This window comes from Pristiophorus japonicus, chromosome 11 (genome assembly GCF_044704955.1).
Source record: "Pristiophorus japonicus isolate sPriJap1 chromosome 11, sPriJap1.hap1, whole genome shotgun sequence".
NCBI classification, from domain to species: domain Eukaryota; kingdom Metazoa; phylum Chordata; class Chondrichthyes; family Pristiophoridae; genus Pristiophorus; species Pristiophorus japonicus.
This window is the reverse complement of record NC_091987.1, coordinates 176,738,471-176,758,210: the sequence shown is the minus strand read 5'-3', so window position 1 is coordinate 176,758,210 and position 19,740 is coordinate 176,738,471. Positions and strand designations below refer to the sequence as shown.

Sequence of the window (19,740 nt, the reverse complement as noted above, 5' to 3'; positions counted from 1 at the left end):
TTTTAGTCGTTCTTTGCTGAGTTTTAAAAGTTTCCCAATCCCGTGGCCTCCCACTAGTCTTGGTCACATTGTATGCCCTTGTTTTCAATTTGTTACCAGCCCTTATTTCCTTAGTTAGCCACGGATGGTTATCCCTTCTCTTACAGCCTTTCCTTCTCATTGGGATATATTTTTGTTGCGAGTTATGAAATATCTCCTTAAATATCTGCCACTGCTCATCAACCGCCTTACACTTTAATCTATTTTCCCAGTCCACTTTAGCCAACTCTGCCCTCGTACCTTTGTAATCTCCTTTATTTAAGCTTAGGACACTGGTTTGAGATCCAACTTTCTCACCCTCCAACTGAATTTGAAATTCAACCATGATATGGTCACTCATTCTGAGAGGATCCTTTACTAAGAGATCGTTTATTAATCCTGTTTCATTACACAGTACCAGATCTAAGATAGCTTGCTCCCTACTTACTTCCGCAACATACTGTTTAAGGAGACTATCCCAGATACACTCTATGAACTCTTCCTCAAGGCTACCCTGGCCAATTTGCTTTGTCCAATCAATGTGAAGGTTAAAATCGCCCATGATTATAGCCGTTCCTTTTTTACAAGCCTCCATTATTTCTTGATTTATACTCCGTCCAACAGTGTAGCTACTGTGAGGGGGCCTATAAACTACACCCACCAGTGACTTTTTCTCTTATTATTCCTTATTTTCATCCAGACTGATTCAACATCTTAATCCTCTGAGCCAATATCCTTTCTCACTAATATACTGATGTCATCCTTTATGAACAGTGCTATCCCATCTCATTTTCCTTTCTGTCTGTCCTTCCGTTATTAAGGACAGATGCTTATTTTGTAATGATGAAGGATACATGCCTGAAACGTCATAGCATGCCTGATCTCATTGCAGATGTTGAGTGACTTGCTGTCCTCTTGCAGCATTTTTCTGTACTTATGACAGATTTCCAGTATTGACAGCTTTTTTCGTTTTTAGCTACTTGATTTATTTGACCCTTTGAGTCACCATTTTCTGTTATAGCTGATTTTAGTTTTAATTGGTGTAGCCAGGCAGTGGAATGAGTTAGTAATTTATTTTTTCACTGTATTTAAGTGTCTGGATCCACAGTCGAGCTCAGTTACACCAGACATTAGGAAATTCAGACAAGTGGGGACAGGACAGATCGGGCTGCTTCAAACTTTACCATCTTTGTGTGTTGTTTGAAGCTGTTTTTATTTAATAAAATTCATACATTTTTGGAATGAACCAGCAGGAAAAAAAATTGGATCCACTTCTATCAAAGTAACATAAGAAATAGGAGCAGGAGTAGGCCCTTCAATCCTGCTCTGCCATTCAATAGGATCATGGCTGATCTTTGACCTCGACTCCATTTTCCCGTCCGATCCTCATATCCCTTGATTTCCCTGGAGTTCAAAAATGTTATTATCTCAGCCTTGAATATACTCAAAGACTCAGCATCCACAGCCCTTTGGGGCAGAGAATTCCAAAGATTCAGAACCCTCTGAGTGAAGAAATTCCTCCTCATCGCAGTCTTAAATGGCCAATCCCTTATCCTGAGACTGTGCCCTCTAATTCTAGACCCTCCAGCCAGGGGAAGCAACCTCTCAGCATTGTTAATCCACATCAGAACCTTGTATGTTTCAATTAGATCATCTCTCATTCTTCTAAACTCCAGACAGTATAGGCCCAGTCTACTCAATCTCTCCTCATAGGACAGCCCTTTTATCCCAGGGATCAGCCCAGTGAACCTCCTTGTTCCCCCTCTAAGACAAGATGACCGTTTAACTTTTTTTGAGTGGTAGATAAATGTTGGAGTATTAGATTGTAGGTTTACTTTGGGGAGTGACCAATAGTAATCGATTGTTTTCACTGGTCATTTAGATGGTAACAAAAAGACATAAATTTAAGATGGGCAGAAAAATAATTAAACAAAAGGTTAGTAAAAGTTCCCTGGAGAATGGTTCGAATGTGAAAATCTCTGCCACAAACTACTGAATCCACAAATTCTTTTGAAAGGGAATTAGTTACTGGGAAATATCAGGAGAGGGGGATTAGACAAAGTGGGATATTAAAGAGTATGGGGAGACAGCAGGAGAGGGGGATCGGATTGGGTAGGATATTAAAGGGTATGGGGAGACGGTAGGAGAGGGGGTTAGACTAAGTGTGATATTAAAGGGCATGTGGAGACAGCAGGAGATGGGGATTAGACTGGGTGGGATATTAAAGGGCATGGGGAGACAGTGGGAGAGGGGGGTTAGACTAAGTGGGATATTATGGGGTATGTGGAGACGGTAAGGGGGCGGGGGGGTTAGACTAAGTGTGATATTAAAGGGCATGGGGAGACAGTAGGAGAGGGATTATACTGGATGGCCTATGTGGATACAAACGCCGACACTGAGCTGATGGATCGAATGGTCTGTTTCTGTGCTGTAACAATCTATGATTCTACTGCAGCCATTGTGTCATTGACGAGCAACGAACAGAGGGCAGATACATCCCTATGGGCAATAGAGCTTAACATTGGGGCTTTCTGCACCTCTTACTTGGTGGTTATAGAATGGGCCTGTTGGCGGCTAAGAAGCAGCCCATTTGTCCATGTCGTACCATGGGAAGCGGGGAGGAATAACAATTGATGGTTTGGAGAATTAAAAACATTCTTCACTCATCTTTCTGGTTACCTTTTTAAAATTCGAAGACAAAGTTTGCATTTCTTTGCAGAGATAAAGACCACAGTAGTATGTCCAGCTACAGAGAAGCACATCAAGAAATACCTAAGGCAGGAGATGCACCTTGTCCATGAAACAGCAGATGACTACAAGACCATCAGCACCCCGTACCTTCAATCCCAACCCTTCAATCTTCAGGTATTGTGCGTTTCAATAAATAAATGGCCCCTTCTGCTCTTTCCCTTTTCTCCTGGGCTTTGTAGTTCAGTGGGCCATTCCTGAGCCAGGAGGGTGGGTATCGATGCAGGCGTGGGCCCTGACCCAGGTATCTGCCACAGCCAGTTTGGCCATTTGGAGATATGCCACAGCAGTACTGGTACCCTGTACTGCATCCTCTTTATATAATTCTCGTAATTCTGTGGGTAAGTGGCAGGCCCCTGCTCAGTACCAACACAAATAAGATCAAAATTAAATGATGAATACTGTGGTCCATCCTGACCAATCTAGTTTCCTACAAGATTATCTTGATGGATTTCTAGATCTAATAATCTTGATGGATTTCTAGATCTAATAACCTTGAATCCTATTTGCTGACGGGAACCTGTCTAGTCCTTCAGGGTAGTCTGTTCCACATCTTATCTTTAACTGAAAATGTTGTGCCTGAACTTCCCACTTTCTTTTGTCATCCTTAATTTGAAATTTGATGGCCCCTTGTTTTTGAACTTCATACATGGCAGAAAAGCTTCTCCAAATCCACATTCTCCAATCGCCTCAAATCTTAAATATGGAGAGCATGTCCCAGGATAGCTAATTTGTCCTGCAAGCTCTGCCCTCTTAGTTCTGGAATGAATGAGGCCTCACCCCTCCCAATCTCTGTAATCTCCTCCAGCCCCACAACCCCTCGGGATATCTGCACTCCTCTAATTCTGCCCTCCTGAGCATCCCTGATTGTAATTGCTCAACCATTGGTGGCCGTGCCTTCTGTTTCCTAGACCCTAAGCTCTGTAACTCCCTGCCTAAACCTCTCTACCTCTCTTTCCTCCTTCAAGATGCTTCTTCAAACCTACCTCTTTGACCAAGCTTTTGGTCACCTGCGCTAATTTCTACATATGCGGCTCGGTGTCAAAAAATACTCCAGTGAAGCGCCTTGGGACGTTTCACTATGTTAAAGGCGCTATATAAATACAAGTTGTCGCTGTTAAATCTAGCAATACTCATCTGCATTTCCTCCAATAAACAAATACTTTTTTAATGGAGAGACTAAAATTGCACAGTATTCCAAATGTAGTCTCACTGAGGCCAGATAAAACTTTAGAATGACCTCTCTCAACATATAAATTACACCCTTAGTTAAAGATCTCAACATCCTGGCTGTTTTCCTGTCTGTAATCACGGCACTCATGGATCTAGCTGTCTACCAGAACTGTTTTTTCTGTTGCAGTACTACAAAAAGCACATTTGCATTTCATACATAAGGGCTGAAATTGGTGAAGGGCAAGTGCTGCCCAAAGGACCGCCGATAGCCGGCGGTACTCTGGGCAGAGTTTTTGGCAAACAGGTTCTTGAAAGGGCGGCTGGCGGCAAAAGAGAGACTTGCGCCGTCAATGTGGGCAGGAGTTCTCATTCTCGGCAGCAGAGGCGCTTGCCGCCCAAGTGCCGCCGAGGATGAAGCTGGGCCCACGGAGGGTCGAAGAGCTGCAATTAAACAGCATTAAAAAAAAACATCGGAAGACCTTCAGGGGACCCCATCAAGGTAGGTTGCTGTAAAGAAAATTTAAAAAAATTGTTTACTAACCTTTTTCTTCAGCTCTTCATACTCACCGTCGGGGACAGACCAGCCTCCTCGCAGCGGTCCACCCCCATTCTGCTGCCGACTCCTGCCCGCACCAATCTGGCATCTCAGCGGGCGGGAGGTCAGTTGCGCCATTTGGCTGTCCGCTGACGTCAGTCGGCGGCTCTCCCCTCCCGTCCGCTCCAGACCAAATTAAAACTGGCACTGGGCGCAACTCGAGGAGGAATATCGGCGACAGTGGGCGGTAAGGCCATCAATTTCAGCCCCAAATCCACACCGTCCTTTCCTCTGCTAAATCCCAAAACTTTTTTTTTAACTTGGCTTAGCTTTCTGCCCATTCTAACAATTTTCCTGGAACCCTTATTCAGTGCTGGACAAACATAAGCCCCTATTCCTTCTAACTAAATCCCACTGGGACAAACCATTAGTGACCAATCAAGAGGATTGATTCTGTCACATCGATCATTTCCAAGGTGTCATTTAACTGGACAGGTAAGTGTCAGAAACTATGGGCTCGACTTTCCACTTCACATCGCCGATATATCGCCCCATACGGCCTTTCATCGTCCGTTTTGACAAAAAAGTGGAAATTCAGGCTGGATCATCGCTGAAAAATTATCCCCCTGACTTTCGGCTCACATCGCTGAGCACATTGCCCAGCCCAACTTTCGGCACATCGCCGGGCTGATAGCTCGCTGAGAACATCGCTGGAGAATAGTTGCTTTTTCCTGGCCTTCCTCTCAGAACTCAGCACTACGGATGCCATTTTGAACGTTGGTGGAAGGGAGAAGGCTGCTAAAACAAGGGGCTTTTAACATCCTTTTACTGATAGATCTACTCACATTTATACTTATATTTATATTTAAATGTACAATAGTTGCATTAATGTTTTAACTTAGCTTTGCTTACATTATTAAAAGACAATGCACAACAATTGTAAGATTCGACAAAATTTTATTAACAATTTCAATTTTAAACATCACCCCCCCCCCCCCCCCTCCCCAACAGTAACAAGAACAACAAGAAAAACATAACAACAATAACAACTTCTTCCCTACCTGCGGCCACATTTCCCTCCAGATCCTGGACCCCCCCCCCGGCGTCCTAGCCCCACCCGCCCGTTTTGGTCCCCCGGTACCAACATGATGCGGGCATGCAGCGGGCAAGACTTCCTGCCATGGTGGGGGTGATGGTGGCACGATCGGCTGTTGGGGGGGTGTTGGAGGGGAGGATGAGGGCAGGGGCATCGTCTTCCAAGTCAGAAGGAAGTGCTTCCTCCTGACTCGCTTGTGTGCTGGGGGTTGTGCTTCGATTGATCACCTTGGGGCGCAGCGCCGAGCTCAGCCAGCAATGCATATCGCAATGCGTTGGTGGCAGTGGTCTGTGCACGCATCGTCTGCTGCATTGCCTCCGCTTGGGCAGCAGACACCCGGGAAAATTCACATGTGAACTGCTGGAAATGCTCGCGATTTATCGCGACCGTCTCCTCGCACAGGGATATCAAGCCCTCTATCCGATCGTCCACTGCAGGCGAGTGCTGAGCTCGCTGACCCGACCTCCGTGGGGGCACTATAACGCGCCTTGCGTTGCCGGCTGCACGCCACTTGGTCCCGGTGGCTCTTCAGTCGCAATAGCAATTTCCACGGTGGCCGCAGGTTCATCCCCCTCTGTGGCTTCCTCCATTTCTTCCTCCTCCTCCTCCGGCTCAGTTGTAACCTCCTCCTCCTCCTGTGTGGTCTTCACTTGCACCTCTGGTTGACCTTCAAAGCACAGTTGAGCCTATTGAGCTTATTAGAACAGAAGGGTACACATTACCGACAGGACTTTACATATTAATGTATCATGTGGATTTAACTGCCCCAGAAAACCTGCCGCGGCTGCATCAGTCGCAGATGGACACAGCGGATTATTGGGAACGCACAGAGAAGGGGACAGTTGACCAGATGACCTTCCCCTATTCTTATTGCTTATGTTTTTATGTTGTCAACCTGAGAGTAGCACAAAGGCTGCATTCATGACATGACATGACATGACATCATCCGTACATTGCATTTTAATTAAATTATGTTACATTACTTTAAAACTGTTTCACACATTACTCATATGATGCATGGGAAGGTCCCACAACACCACGGGTGGTGGCCGAGCGACTGGTGGTCCCCACCAGCGCTGCTGCACGCTCCTCCAGCTCACTTAAAGTCTGCATGTAAGCAGGGCCCCCTCCAATGCACCTCTGCTGCGCCTTGTTGTTGATATCTTCTTCTGCAAACGTGAAAAGAGCATGGCATAAGCTAATTGACTTGGTAATTTCATGGAAAGACAACAGCTTCAAACATTACATGCAAATGAGATCCACAATTGTTGCACGGTTATAACAAAGATCAGCGTGTTTTGGATCCATATATGTATATATGCGTTTGTATGTAAGAATTTACAAAATTTAATTCAGTCCAGGAGATTTACTATTACAATCTTCATCAATACAACATAAAATCTATACTTACTCTAGCTGACGCCACAAGGCTGTTCCAGCGCTTCCGGCATTGGCTGGGCCCCCTTGCCTCCTGGAACTCCGAGGAGACGACGTCTGAAATCTCAGACCATAGCTTCCTGTACGCCCGGGGTGGAGGTTTGTCGTTAGCACCCCGGGTAAGTTCTGCCCACCTGGAGTGGGCCTTGTTGGCCTCATCTGAAAACGGCTTTACCCTTTTCCGACCCCCATCCACGCTCTCGGATGATGATGATAACATCTCTACAATTTATCTAAATCTCCATCTCTCCAAAGACAAAAAACACTTTATCCAACTCGCCAACGCTGATTTCCGGGATGGCAGGATTGACATATGAAGAAAGACTGGATCGACTAGGCTTATATTCACTAGAATTTAGAAGAATGAGAGGGGATCTCATAGAAACATATAAAATTCTGACGGGATTGGACAGGTTAGATGCAGGAAGAATGTTCCCGATGTTGGGGAAGTCCAGAACCAGGGGTCACAGTCTAAGGATAAGGGGTAAGCCATTTAGGACTGAGATGAGGAGAAACTTCTTCACTCAGTGAATTGTGAACCTGTGGAATTCTCTACCACAGAAAGTTGTTGAGGCCAGTTCGTTAAAATAATCAAAAGGGAGTTAGATGTGGCCCTTACGGCTAAAGGGATCAAGGGGTATGGAGAGAAAGCAGGAATGGAGTACTGAAGTTGCATGATCAGCCATGATCATATTGAATGGTGGTGCAGGCTCGAAGGGCCGAATGGCCTACTCCTGCACCTATTTTCTATGTTTCTAAAACACTTTATCCAACTCTCCAACGGCAAAAAACTCCACAAATCTCCTCCCTCCAACTCCAACAACTCTCTACTTTATCTCTCCTCTCTTTAACGACCTTCTGCGCATGTGTGGTTGACCCCTGACCTCCCGAAACACGTGAAATGATGTCAACTGGAAAAAAAAATTTAAATCACATGCGCAGAAGGCCGTTGCTAGCAAAGCTTTTGCCTTCCCCATCACTGGCCGTTCGTTGGGCGAGCGTCACATTGCTGACCTTTTGCATCGCCCATTTGACATCGCTGGCCTATCGCCGAGTGGAAAATGGGTGATGAGCCAGCGATCGGTAAGGCTGGAACATCGCCCATTTTTTGGGCGATAGACGGCAAAGTGAAAAGTCTAGCCCTATAATTGCCAGTTGTCAATTAGTTTAATGAAGGACAGTACATCAATTAGTTGCAGAACTCCTTTCATCTTTAATAGTGTCCAGGTCATAGTAAAGACAACAGACACCTTCCAAAACTTCCTTGCTCATTAGCCTATTTAAGCAAGTGCCAAAGCATGTTAACCAGTGCACCAGTCTAAAGACAAGTGGTCTTATACAGACCCAACTGAGCAGGCACCAGCCCCAAATGGGAACCCTTGCCAATACAATCGAAAGACTCACAGTGCTGTGATTTGACGGCTTGATCTCGGCCCTCTTTTTAAAAATAGCAGTCACCTTTGCCACTTTCCCTTCCTCCAGGATGGGACTGTAGTCCAGACACTCTAGCAAATGTTGATGATGGGATTCTCCAGAGCCAACGGGGATGAAATTTGTTGGAACACTCAGGCCTATCAACCTTGAAGTTCTGGAACACCCCCTATAGAGTCTGCTCCTGATAATTTAACGGTTTATTTTGCACAATAATATGAATTAAGTAACTTTCAATTACGAGGAATAGACTTTGTAGGCCACCTTTCATCTTGAAGGTTTCCACGTTAAACTCACCATTAAACTATACCCTCATTTTTGGCACTTTGTATTTGCGAGCATTTCTGCAGAGTAGTGGCTTTGTATTTCAACAACTTACCTGTCCTCTCGCACAGGATATTGTTCTTTCTGGCTTTTCCTTTAATATGTGACCTAGTCTCATCTGTACCCGTTCCTTGCTTTTAAAATATTTGAAGCAGGCTTTGCCCTTTTCCTTTCCTTTAGGTTGCCAGCTATATTTTGTTCCTATTCTCTCAGTAAATATGTCTTTGTATTTCTTGGCCTCTATTTCTAGATCTCCTTATCCGGATCTCTTCCTGAATATTTTATATTTTACATGCTTTCTCCTTCTTTCTGATGCTTTCTGTAACTTTTTAAAATGATCTGCATGATTTGTATTTCGCCAACAACTTATTTCAGGGATAAATTATTTTTGCGTCTTAAAACATATCCTTTTAGAATGTTGCCATTTTCCTCCCTCAGCCTTTCTTCTAAATACTTCTACCCACTTTATGTATTCCCTCGTGTACTCAAATTTAGCTTGTCTAAAATTAAGCTTCTTAATAGGCTTCCGCTTCTTTACTCTCAAAGTAACAATATTATGGTCACTAGATCCCAGATATTCCCACGCTACTATTTAGCTCATCGCCCTTTCCTCAGTCGCTAACACTAAATCTAACATTGCATTCTCCCTTGTCAGTTCGCTCACATGCTGCTTTAGAAATGGGTGCAGCCCAACTTCAGTAAATTTCTGCTCAAATGCAAGCTGTCCCCATTGTACATGTCCTACCAGTGTTCGAAACATTGACGTTCCCTACAACTGATCCCTCCCTTAAGTTGCTTATAAACTCCCATAAAAGCCTTTGGCCCTCTATTTGCCATGATAACTCAGCAGCCATTGATGTGCTCAACCACACTCTCAGATCCACCTTTGATGTCCTTTCCCCCAGTAAAACCTCTCCCCCACCGTGGTCATTCACCCCACTATGGCTCCCATCTTGTTCCCGCCAGTCCAAGGGATGTAGACATTGAGCGTATTGAGTACACAACAGGCTTTGCCATCCATGCCCAGATATACTGGACCACCTCAATCTCAATTGGGCCTCACTGTCCTCTGCTGAAACTGTCCACTACCCAGAATCATTCTGACCCGCCTCCCATCTTTAACCCTCCATAGACTTCAGGTCATCCAAAACTCTGCTACCCATATCCTAACTCGCATCAAGCCCCATTCACACATCACCTCTATCTCGCTGACCTACATTGACTTTCGCTCCCCCAACGCCTTAAGTTTAACATTCTCATCCTCATGTTTAAGTCTCTTCATGACCTTGTCCCTCCCTGTCTCTGTAACTTCTTCCAGTGCTCTAACCTCCTGTGCACCCCTTCCCCCATTCACCCCACCATTCGCAGCCATGCCTTAAGTCGCCTGGGTTCCACATTCTGGAATTTCCTACATAACCCATTCAGCCTTTCAACCTCCTTCAAGACCTTCCTTAAAACCCAAATCTTTAGCAATGTTTTGGCCATCCCTCCTGATTGCTAATAAGAACTAATTGGTTTATTAACAAAGGTTTAACAATCGCACTACAAATTATCAGTTCATCCACCAGGCTCACAACTGCATACCTCATCGTGGATGACCTAGCCCAACTGACCGGGGTTTTATTGAGTCTTGTGAACATCGCATGACTGGCTAAGACACTCACAATGCAACAGCTCTACAACTATTTTAAATTAACAGATAAAGCAGAGTGCCCCCTTATTAAAGAGGCATTGGAACCCACAAATTACCAAAGAAAACTTTAAAATGAACCTTAACCGATCAAATAAAAATGTGGTTCCCAGGGGTGATGATGCACTCCAGTCCCTCCGGCGCCCACCTCTTGCGGAAGGCCGCGAGGGTACCGGTGGACACCGTGTGCTCCATCTACAGGGAGACCCTGGCTTGAACGTAACCACGGCTGAACGACCGCCCGCTACCTGGACCTGTTAATGGCTACCTTTGCTAGGCCCAGGAGCAGTCCTACAAGAGGCCCCTCAGACCTGCCCGCTCCCCTCCGCAAACCTGTGAGCATCCTCGCAGGTGCATACATTACAGTGTCCGTTTATTTTTTTATTGTGCCTTTGTGAAGCACCTTGGGATATTTTTCTATCTTAAATGCACTATATAAATGCAAGTTGTTGTCATCAAAACATAGAAACATAGAAAATAGGTGCAGGAGTAGGCCATTCGGCCCTTCGAGCCTGCATCGCCATTCAATGATTTCATGGCTGAACATGCAACTTCAGTACCCCATTCCTGCTTTCTCGCCATACCCCTTCATTCCCCTAGTAGTAAGAACTACATCTAACTCCTTTTTGAATATATTTAGTGAATTGGCCTCAACAACTTTCTGTGATAGAGAATTCCACAGGTTCACCACTCTCTGGGTGAAGAAGTTTCTCCTCATCTCGGTCCTAAATGGCTTACCCCTTATCATTAGACTGTGACCCCTGGTTCTGGACTTCCCCAACATTGGGAACATTCTTCCTACATCTAACCTGTCTAAACCCATCAGAATTTTAAATATTTCTATGAGATCCCCTCTCATTCTTCTGAACTCCAGTGAATACAAGCCCAGTTGATCCAGTCTTTCTGGATCAGTCCGGGAATCAGTCTGGTGAACCTTCGCTGCACTCCCTCAATGGCAAGAATGTCCTTCCTCAAGTTACGAGACCAAAATTGTACACAATACTCCAGGTGTGGCCTCATCAAGGCCCTGTACAACTGTAGTAACACCTCCCTGCCCCTGTACTCCAATCCCCTCGCTATGAAGGCCAACATGCCATTTGCTTTCTTAACCGCCTGCTGTACCTGCATGCCAACCTTCAATGACTGATGTACCATGACACCCAGGTCTCGTTGCACCTCCCCTTTTCCTAATCTGTCACCATTCAGATAATAGTCTGTCTCTCTGTTTTTACCACCAAAGTGGACAACCTCACATTTATTCACATTATACTTCATCTGCCATGTATTTGCCCACTCACCTAACCTATCCAAGTCACTCTGCAGCCTCATAGCATCCTCCTCGCAGCTCACACTGCCACCCAACTTAGTGTCATCCGCAAATTTGGAGATACTACATTTAATCCCCTCGTCTAAATCATTAATGTACAATGTAAACAGCTGGGGACCCAGCACAGAACCTTGCGGTACCCCACTAGTCACTGCCTGCCATTCTGAAAAGTACCCATTTACTCTTACTCTTTGCTTCCTGTCTGACAACCAGTTCTCAATCCACGTCAGCACACTACCCCCAATCCCGTGTGCTTTAACTTTGCACACTAAGCTCTTGTGTGGGACCTTGTCGAAAGCCTTCTGAAAGTCCAAGTACACCACATCAACTGGTTCTCCCTTGTCCACTCTACTGGAAACATCCTCAAAAAATTCCAGAAGATTTCCCTTTCACAAATCCATGCTGACTTGGACCTATCATGTCACCTCTTTCTAAATGCGCTGCTATGACATCCTTAATAATTGATTCCATCATTTTACCCACTACCGATGTCAGGTTGACCGGTCTATAATTCACTGTTTTCTCTCCCTCCTTTTTTAAAAAGTAGGGTTAAATTGGCTACCCTCCACTTCATAGGAACTGATCCAGAGTCTATGGAATGTTGAAAAATGACTGTCAATGCATCCGCTATTTCCAAGGCCACCTCCTTAAGTACTCTGGGATGCAGACCATCAGGCCCTGGGGATTTATTGGCCTTCAATCCCCCAACACAATTTCCCGACTAATAAGGATTTCCCTTAGTTCCTCCTTCTTACTAGATCCGCTGACCTCTTTTATATCCGGAAGGTTGTTTGTGTCCTCCTTCATGAATACCGAACCAAAGTACTTGTTCAATTGGTCTGCCATTTCTTTGTTCCCAGTTATGACTTCCCCTGATTCTGACTGCAGGGGACCTATGTTTGTCTTTACTAACCTTTTTCTCTTTACCTATCTATAGAAGCTTTTGCAGTCCATTTTAATGTTCTCTGCAAGCTTCCTCTCATACTCTATTTCCCCTGCCCTAATCAAACCCTTTGTCCTCCTTTGCTGAGTTCAACAATGATCCAGCACTCATCTGTTTTAGGCTCTCCAACTGCAGCACATTTCCATCCTTTGGATTGTTTGATGGCCTGAAGCATATTCCTGGCACTAACGTTTGCGCTCTTTCTGTTTTCGAAATCCAGCAAAATACTTTCTCTCATTGCCAAGACCCGTTTATAGATTACAGATCATTTCTCTCTGACCACCCTCTCTTTCCTTCTCTAAAGCACACATAACCTTGCAGGTTTGTTCCTCACTCATCTTCCTTGTTGAGCCAAGCATCAATTGCTCGCTGTGATTTTGGCAGCAACCTTGGAGAAACATTGTAGATGGCCATTTTTAGCTGTTTCTCTGGGCGTGTCGCCACTGGAGAAACCCGACAGAAAATCCATGCAATGATGTATTCATCATCACATCCAGATCATCCATTTTTGTTTCCTCCTTGTATTCATATAAACATAGTTTAAATCATCCTTCGTAATCCTTAGTTTACCTTTCTTAATTTTTGCTTAGCCAGTAGTCTGCTGCGCTGTTTCCCCTTCCCACAGCATTGCTAGTATAAAACCTTCCCCAATGTCCTGTTTATCCTACCCACTAGGGTATATGTGCCACTTGGCAGTAAGAAAGAAAGAAAGACTTGAATTTATACAGTGCCTTTTACAACCACCGGACGTCTCAAAGCGCTTTACAGCCAATGAAATACTTTTGAAGTGCAGTCACTGTTGTAATGTAGGAAACGCGACAGCCAATTTGCATGCAAGCAAACTCCCACAAACAGCAATGTGATAATGACCAGATAATCTATTTTTTTGTGATGTTGTTTGAGGGATAAATATTGGCTAGGACACCGGGGATAATTCCCCTGCTCTTCTTCGAAATAGTGCCATGGGATCTTTTACATCCGCCTGAGGGGGCAGCTCGGTTTAATGTCTCATCCGACAATTGTCCGGTGTCCCAGGAATACAAAACCCTTCTTCGTACAACAACAACAACTTGCATTTATATAGCACCTTTAATGAAGTAAAACATTCCAAGACACTTCACTGGAGCGTTAATGAAACAAAATTTGACACTGAGCCACATATGCAGATATTAGGATAGGTGACCCAAAGCTTGGGCAAGGAGGTAGGTTTTGAGGAGAGAGAGGTGGAGAGATTTTGGGAGGGAATCCAATGGTGGACCGAAGGAAATCGGAGATGCACAAGAATCCAGAATTGGAGGAACGCAGAGTTCCCGGCAGGTTGGAGGAGATTACAGAGTTAGGGAGGAGCGAGGTTATGGAGGGATTTGAACACGAGGATGAGAATTTTAAATTCGAGGCATTGCTGGACCCGGAGCCAATGCAGGCAAGCAAGCATAGGGGTATTAGGTAAACATCCAGGGTCCAGTGCTCCAAGCTAATCAAGGCGACAATGTCGTAAATCTGTCTGTGGCCCACGAATGGTTTGTTGTTTTTGTTTGGAGTGCCTTGTCCAAATTCTCCCAGACTCTAACCTCACTCTGCCAAGGTATTACTCCCACTGCTGCTTTGTTCTGCAGTGTTTCATAACAGCTTTCTGTTTTTGCTGAGTCTAAAGTTTTTCAGTTCATTATTGTGATTTGAATGATAGATTGAATTCTCTGTGTGTGTTGTACGGGTGTTGTTTCCTTCTGTTGAAGTGTATGTTGTGACAGAATCAATGAAGCTTTGGAGCTGAGCCAAGCCATAATCTCTGTGATGTCCCAGACTGAAACACAATCTCCTTTGGAATTGCTACTTTAAATAATTACAGCGCTAGTCTGTCACACAGTGCTAAGTTTTCAGGAGCTTCACCGTCAGATATAAAACTACGTTTTCCTTCCTCCGCCCCCCCGCCCCCGATTTTCTTCCCTGTAATCCTGAAGGTCCTGATTCAGAATACAATATCAAGAGCATCTGCAACTCTCCGGGACCATTCGCAAACAGATTTTCTTTACGTGTGAGCCTAGCCAGTGAGTATTGGCAGGATGTTAATTTTTTTATCTAAATATTTATTAGGAAGTGGACAAAACTTCCAGGTGTCTTGACCCAGTGATGGTGAAGGAACAGTGATGTATGTCCAAGTCAAGTGTGTGACTTGAAGGGGAACTTGGCGATATGGTGTTCCCATGAGCTTGCTGTTCTTGTCCATCTTGGAGGCAGAGGCCACGAAGACTGGGAGGTGCTGCTGAAGTAAGCTTGTTGAGTTGCTGAAGTGCATTCACCGGCCAAGGAGGCCCAGATGTGGAGGAGGTGGAGACCAGTGACAGGAATGCTGATCAAGCAAAGTGCTTCTGCCCTTGATAGTCTTGTATGTGATGGAGAGGCTTCTGCCCCGCCCTGCCCTTATAACCACAGTGTTGGTGTGACTGGTTCAGTTAAGCTTCAGCTCACTGCTTATTTACCCCTGAATGGTGAACAGGAATGAGAATTTGACATAATTGCAGAGTGCTCAGTGACTGGCTCAGCAGTTCAGGGATTGAAGCTGTGACCTTCCTAATCTGTAGCGTTCACTTAGTGCATTTACTATTTTGGGAAATAAAGTCTCTATTTTTAAACGTCAATCACTGCGCGTGGGAGAGGATGGAAGAGAGTTAGCATTGTGCTGTTACGATATGAAGTGGTATATTTACTAGTTCCACAATAGCAACAGAGATTGCTAGAGCTTATGAGTAAAGAGTCCCACACAGCTTTTGATTGCAGTAGGAGGAGAGTAAATCAAACCACATATCCCAACTCGTTTCCAAGTGTTTGTGGATTCATATATTTTCCTCACTAAATAGCTTTTCGTGCTGTAGGATGGGGAGCATAGAAACTGAAGCCAAAAGACTCCGTCGAAGGGCTGTATTCTAGCGAGACCAATCCCGCTCCTTCAGTGAGATTTCCTTTGACTAAGATGACCATCCTGTCTAGTTTTGAACCAGGCAGTATGGTTTCAGGAGTGGCGGCCCAGTAATTTGGAGCAATGCAAAACACACAAGAAACATCTTATGAAGAAAGGTTGGGCCTATACTCATTGGAGTTTAGAAGAATGAGAGGTGATCTTATTGAAACGTATAAGATTCTGAGGGGGTTTGACAAGGCAAATGCAGAGAGGATGTTTCCTCTCGTGGGGGAATTTATAACTAGGGGGCATAGTTTCAGAATAAGGAGTCGCCCATTTAAAACGGAAATGAGGAGGAATTTCTTCTCTGAGTGTCGTGAACCTTTGGAATTCTCTACCCTAGAGAGCTGTGGAGGCTAGCTCATCGAATATATTTAAGGTGGAGATAGACAGATTTTTGAATGATAATGGATTGAAGGGTTATGGGGAGCGGGCATTGAAGTGGAGTTGAGGCCAAGATCAGATTTGCCACGATCTTATTGAATGGCGGAGCAGGCTCGGGGAGCCAAATGGTCTACTCCTGCTCCTATTTCTTATGTTCTATGTTGTTAGGTAAAAGCTTTTGTAGGTTTTTGTGTAACTGGGCCTATCGGGATATCAAATAGAAGAAAATCGGGCAGGGAGAGACACACACCTGTTCGATTTTAGATCCATTCTAATGAAATTGGGCTCTGTCAGGGGAGCACACTTCTCCCTGTCCGATTTTCCTGTATTCGATGCTCCCAGGCGATCCATAATCCCCAAGCAAAGCAACAGGAAGATCTGCCCCATCCAGTTTTCCCACTGCTGGTAGTTTTTAAAAGGCTGGTGACCAATGTTCCCTGAAAGTAGTGCTTTGTTCTGCATGGCCTGTTTCTTTTAAATTTCTGTGCATGCGCGGTATTTGCAATGTGATAACCGGTGAGGGGCCTGCGCGTGATCACACAGATGACTGCGCGGCTCTGCGCACAGCCTAGCGGGAACATTGCTGGTGACATATGCGAAACGCGTTTGCTTCTGGATGTGTGAATGAAGAACAATAGCCCATGAATTAAACGGCCCACTCTTGCGTGCCCAAGAGAAATGAGTGTACAACTCCTATTGCATCGGATTGAACTAAAGATGGGCACCACATCTTTGATGGCAGGTTAGGTGGTAATGGTGGCAATTGGATTCAAAAATGTTTTGAAGAGCAAGCATCGCAAATAAATCGACTTCAATTTGTTTGATTTATAATGAGAAGCTAGATGAGAATAAGGAAAAAGAAAAGAAAGACTTGCATTTATATAGCGCCTTTCATGACCACCGGGTGTCTCAAAGCGCTTTACAGCCAATGAAGTACTTCTGAAGTGCAGTCACTGTTGTAATGTGGGAAATGCGGCAGCCAATTTGCGCACAGCAAGCTCCCACAAACAGCAATGTGATAATGATCCGATATTCTGTATTTGTTATGTTGATTGAGGGATTAATATTGGCCAGGACACCGGGGATAATTCCCCTGCTTTTGTTCAAAATAGTGCCATGGGATCTTTTACGTCTGCCTGAGAGGGCAGACGGGGCCTCGGTTTAACGTCTCATCCGAAAGACGGCACCTCTGTCAGTGCAGCGCTCCCTCAGTACTGCACTGGAGTGTCAGCCTAGATTTTTATGTGCTCAAGATCCTGGAGTGGGACTTGAACCCACAACCTTCTGTCTGAGGCGAGTGTGCCGTCCACTGATCTACAGCTGACGAGGAAGGCTTAATCCAGTCATTCATTCAGAAAGAACCTAATGTTCCCTCTCTCCCACACCCCTCACACTTTCCAGCTGTTCCTTTAATGATTTGGGGAATTCTCCTGGCTCGTTAATGTATAATGGCTTCTCTTAATCTCGGGGACAGTCGCGCAGGTTTTCTGAGCTCTCCTCGATTGACTTATGTTTTTTTCTTTCAGTGGGTGTACAACATTCTGGAAAAGAAGGCAGAAGTTGAGAGAATAATTTACGAAAATCCAGATCCACAAAACGGTTTCATCCTTATTCCAGATTTAAAGTGGAATCAGCAGCAGGTAGGATCATGGATAGGATGTCATTTTTATTTCCTTCTGGGATGTGGCTGATGCTGGCAAGGCCGCATTTAATGTCCATCCTTAGTTTCTTCGAGCAGGTGAGGATGGACCTGCTCCCTGATCCACTGCGGTCCTTGCGTTGATGCCTTCCCATTGTTACATGGGAAAATGCTGACCCAGCAACAACGTAGGATCGGCAGCAGAAGTCTTCATCACGATGATGTGTGAGGTGGAGGGGATCTCCAAGGTGATGGTATTCCCCTGACCTTGCTGCTCTTGTCCTTCTCGGTGGCAGGCTGGGAAGTGCTGTTGAAATAAGTTTGGTCAGTGCACAAGATGGTGACCGACGCCTTGGAGTTTAATTTTTAGCACTTCTGTTTTTCTTTTCTCACTAGTATATGATTTAAAAACAAAGAATATCACCGATTGCTTCTTAAACCACAAGTATAAATATTTTCGCAGTTGAGGCTTTCTCCTATTCTGGACCCAGTTATTACTAGTTCCCCATGCAGAAATCAAGCACAGGCAACGGAAAGAGCGTGCGACAAACCTGTCCCACCCACTCTTTCCCTCAACGACTATCTGTCCCATCTGTGACAGAGACTGTGGTTCGCGTATTGGACTGTACAGCCACCTGAGAACTCATGTTAAGAGTGGAAGCAAGTCTTCTTCGATTCCGAGGGACTTCCTATGATGATGATGATTCTAAAATACTATTAAAATGTGAAGTTAGTGTCTCCGTTGCTCATGTATTATAATCCCAACTATTTGCAGCCATCCCAACACCTCTGTCTCCCACGCCCTCCCTCCCCAGCGTCCTCCTTCATTCCCTCTCCCTGGTCTGTACAATATGTCTGGCTCCATATTGACAGCTTCAGTTAGAGCCATAAGTGCCAGGAGATGGCTGATCCCCACCAGAACAGCGCTTACTTTGACTCCTTTGGCTGTTAATAAAATTAAGCAGCTACTTCAGAAAAAGCCTCAATATATTGGATTGAAGATTCGTGTTCAAACCAGAGGGTGCAATGGTCTGTTGTATACTTTAGAATGCACAAGAGAGAAAAGAGAATCAGATGAAGAAGTACTCCAGGATGGTGTTCGAGTGTTCATTGAACAGAAGGCACAGTTGGTGCTAAAGCGATTTGCCCACGACACGGGTTGAGCAGTTTCAAGAGACAGCGCTATTACAGCACTCAACTATTGAACAGGAATAAACTAAACAAGACTGCATGCTGTGGAACTAGCTTTATTGAAACCAAAAAACCGAACACGTTAAAAAATTTTAAATGTTTTAAAAAGTTAGAAATGTAAAATGTATCCACATTAAAAATGATAAAATTGACAAAAATGAGTCCTTCATAAACTCTGGAATCTGAGGTAGTACTGTCTTTATCTGGCAATATGGTGTCGCACGATGTCCACCTTTCTGAGGGTTTCTCAATCTGGCTTTATATCGGGGATGCTGCTCCGTAACATGCCACAGTGGGAGAACCGCAGCCATAACATCGGGCGGTCGTTCGGCATCACCGTGATTTCTTCACTGTCCAGCTCCTGTTGCTGTTCCTGTCCCCCTCCCCCCACTCTCCTCTTAATTTTGGGCTCACGTTGCCCCCACCACCTCTCCTATGTGATCAGTGTCAGTTTCTGACCGAGCATAGAGGTCACCGAGGCGACACAGCTGAGAAATCTTCCTCTCTCAATTCCGCCTGGTGCTGTCACTGTCTCTGTTTTTGCCACACTTTCTTCAGCACTCATCTCGCCACCGTTCAGAAAACTTGCTTTCTTGAAGCAAAGCTGGATTGTTTATTGATTGACGGAGTCTCCGACACTTTCAACAGGAACTGCATCCAAGAGCGGGATTCTCATTTACACACTGTCAGAGATGCTGTCAGTTCATCGACTCCGAGGGACTGCCTATGATGATGATGACTGTCCATATCTTCAAGGTTTTTCTCTCTCATTGCCTTAACGTAATGCTGCTTCAGACAGTAGGTGATGCCCTGGTCTAAGAACTGGATCAGACAGGTGGTGTTGG

At 44.9% G+C, this 19,740-nt stretch overlaps 1 protein-coding gene across 2 annotated transcripts in view; it reads left to right on the top strand.

Moving 5' to 3' along the window:
- The window catches only part of dcps (decapping enzyme, scavenger), a 106,309-nt gene that overhangs the window by 70,384 nt on the left and 16,185 nt on the right, over window positions 1–19,740 (top strand). For both annotated transcript variants that reach the window (XM_070894297.1, XM_070894296.1), the window contains exons 3-4: window positions 2,738–2,883; window positions 17,592–17,705. In XM_070894297.1, coding sequence (XP_070750398.1) covers window positions 2,738–2,883; window positions 17,592–17,705 — 260 coding nt within the window. The remainder of the gene's footprint in view (window positions 1–2,737; window positions 2,884–17,591; window positions 17,706–19,740) is intronic.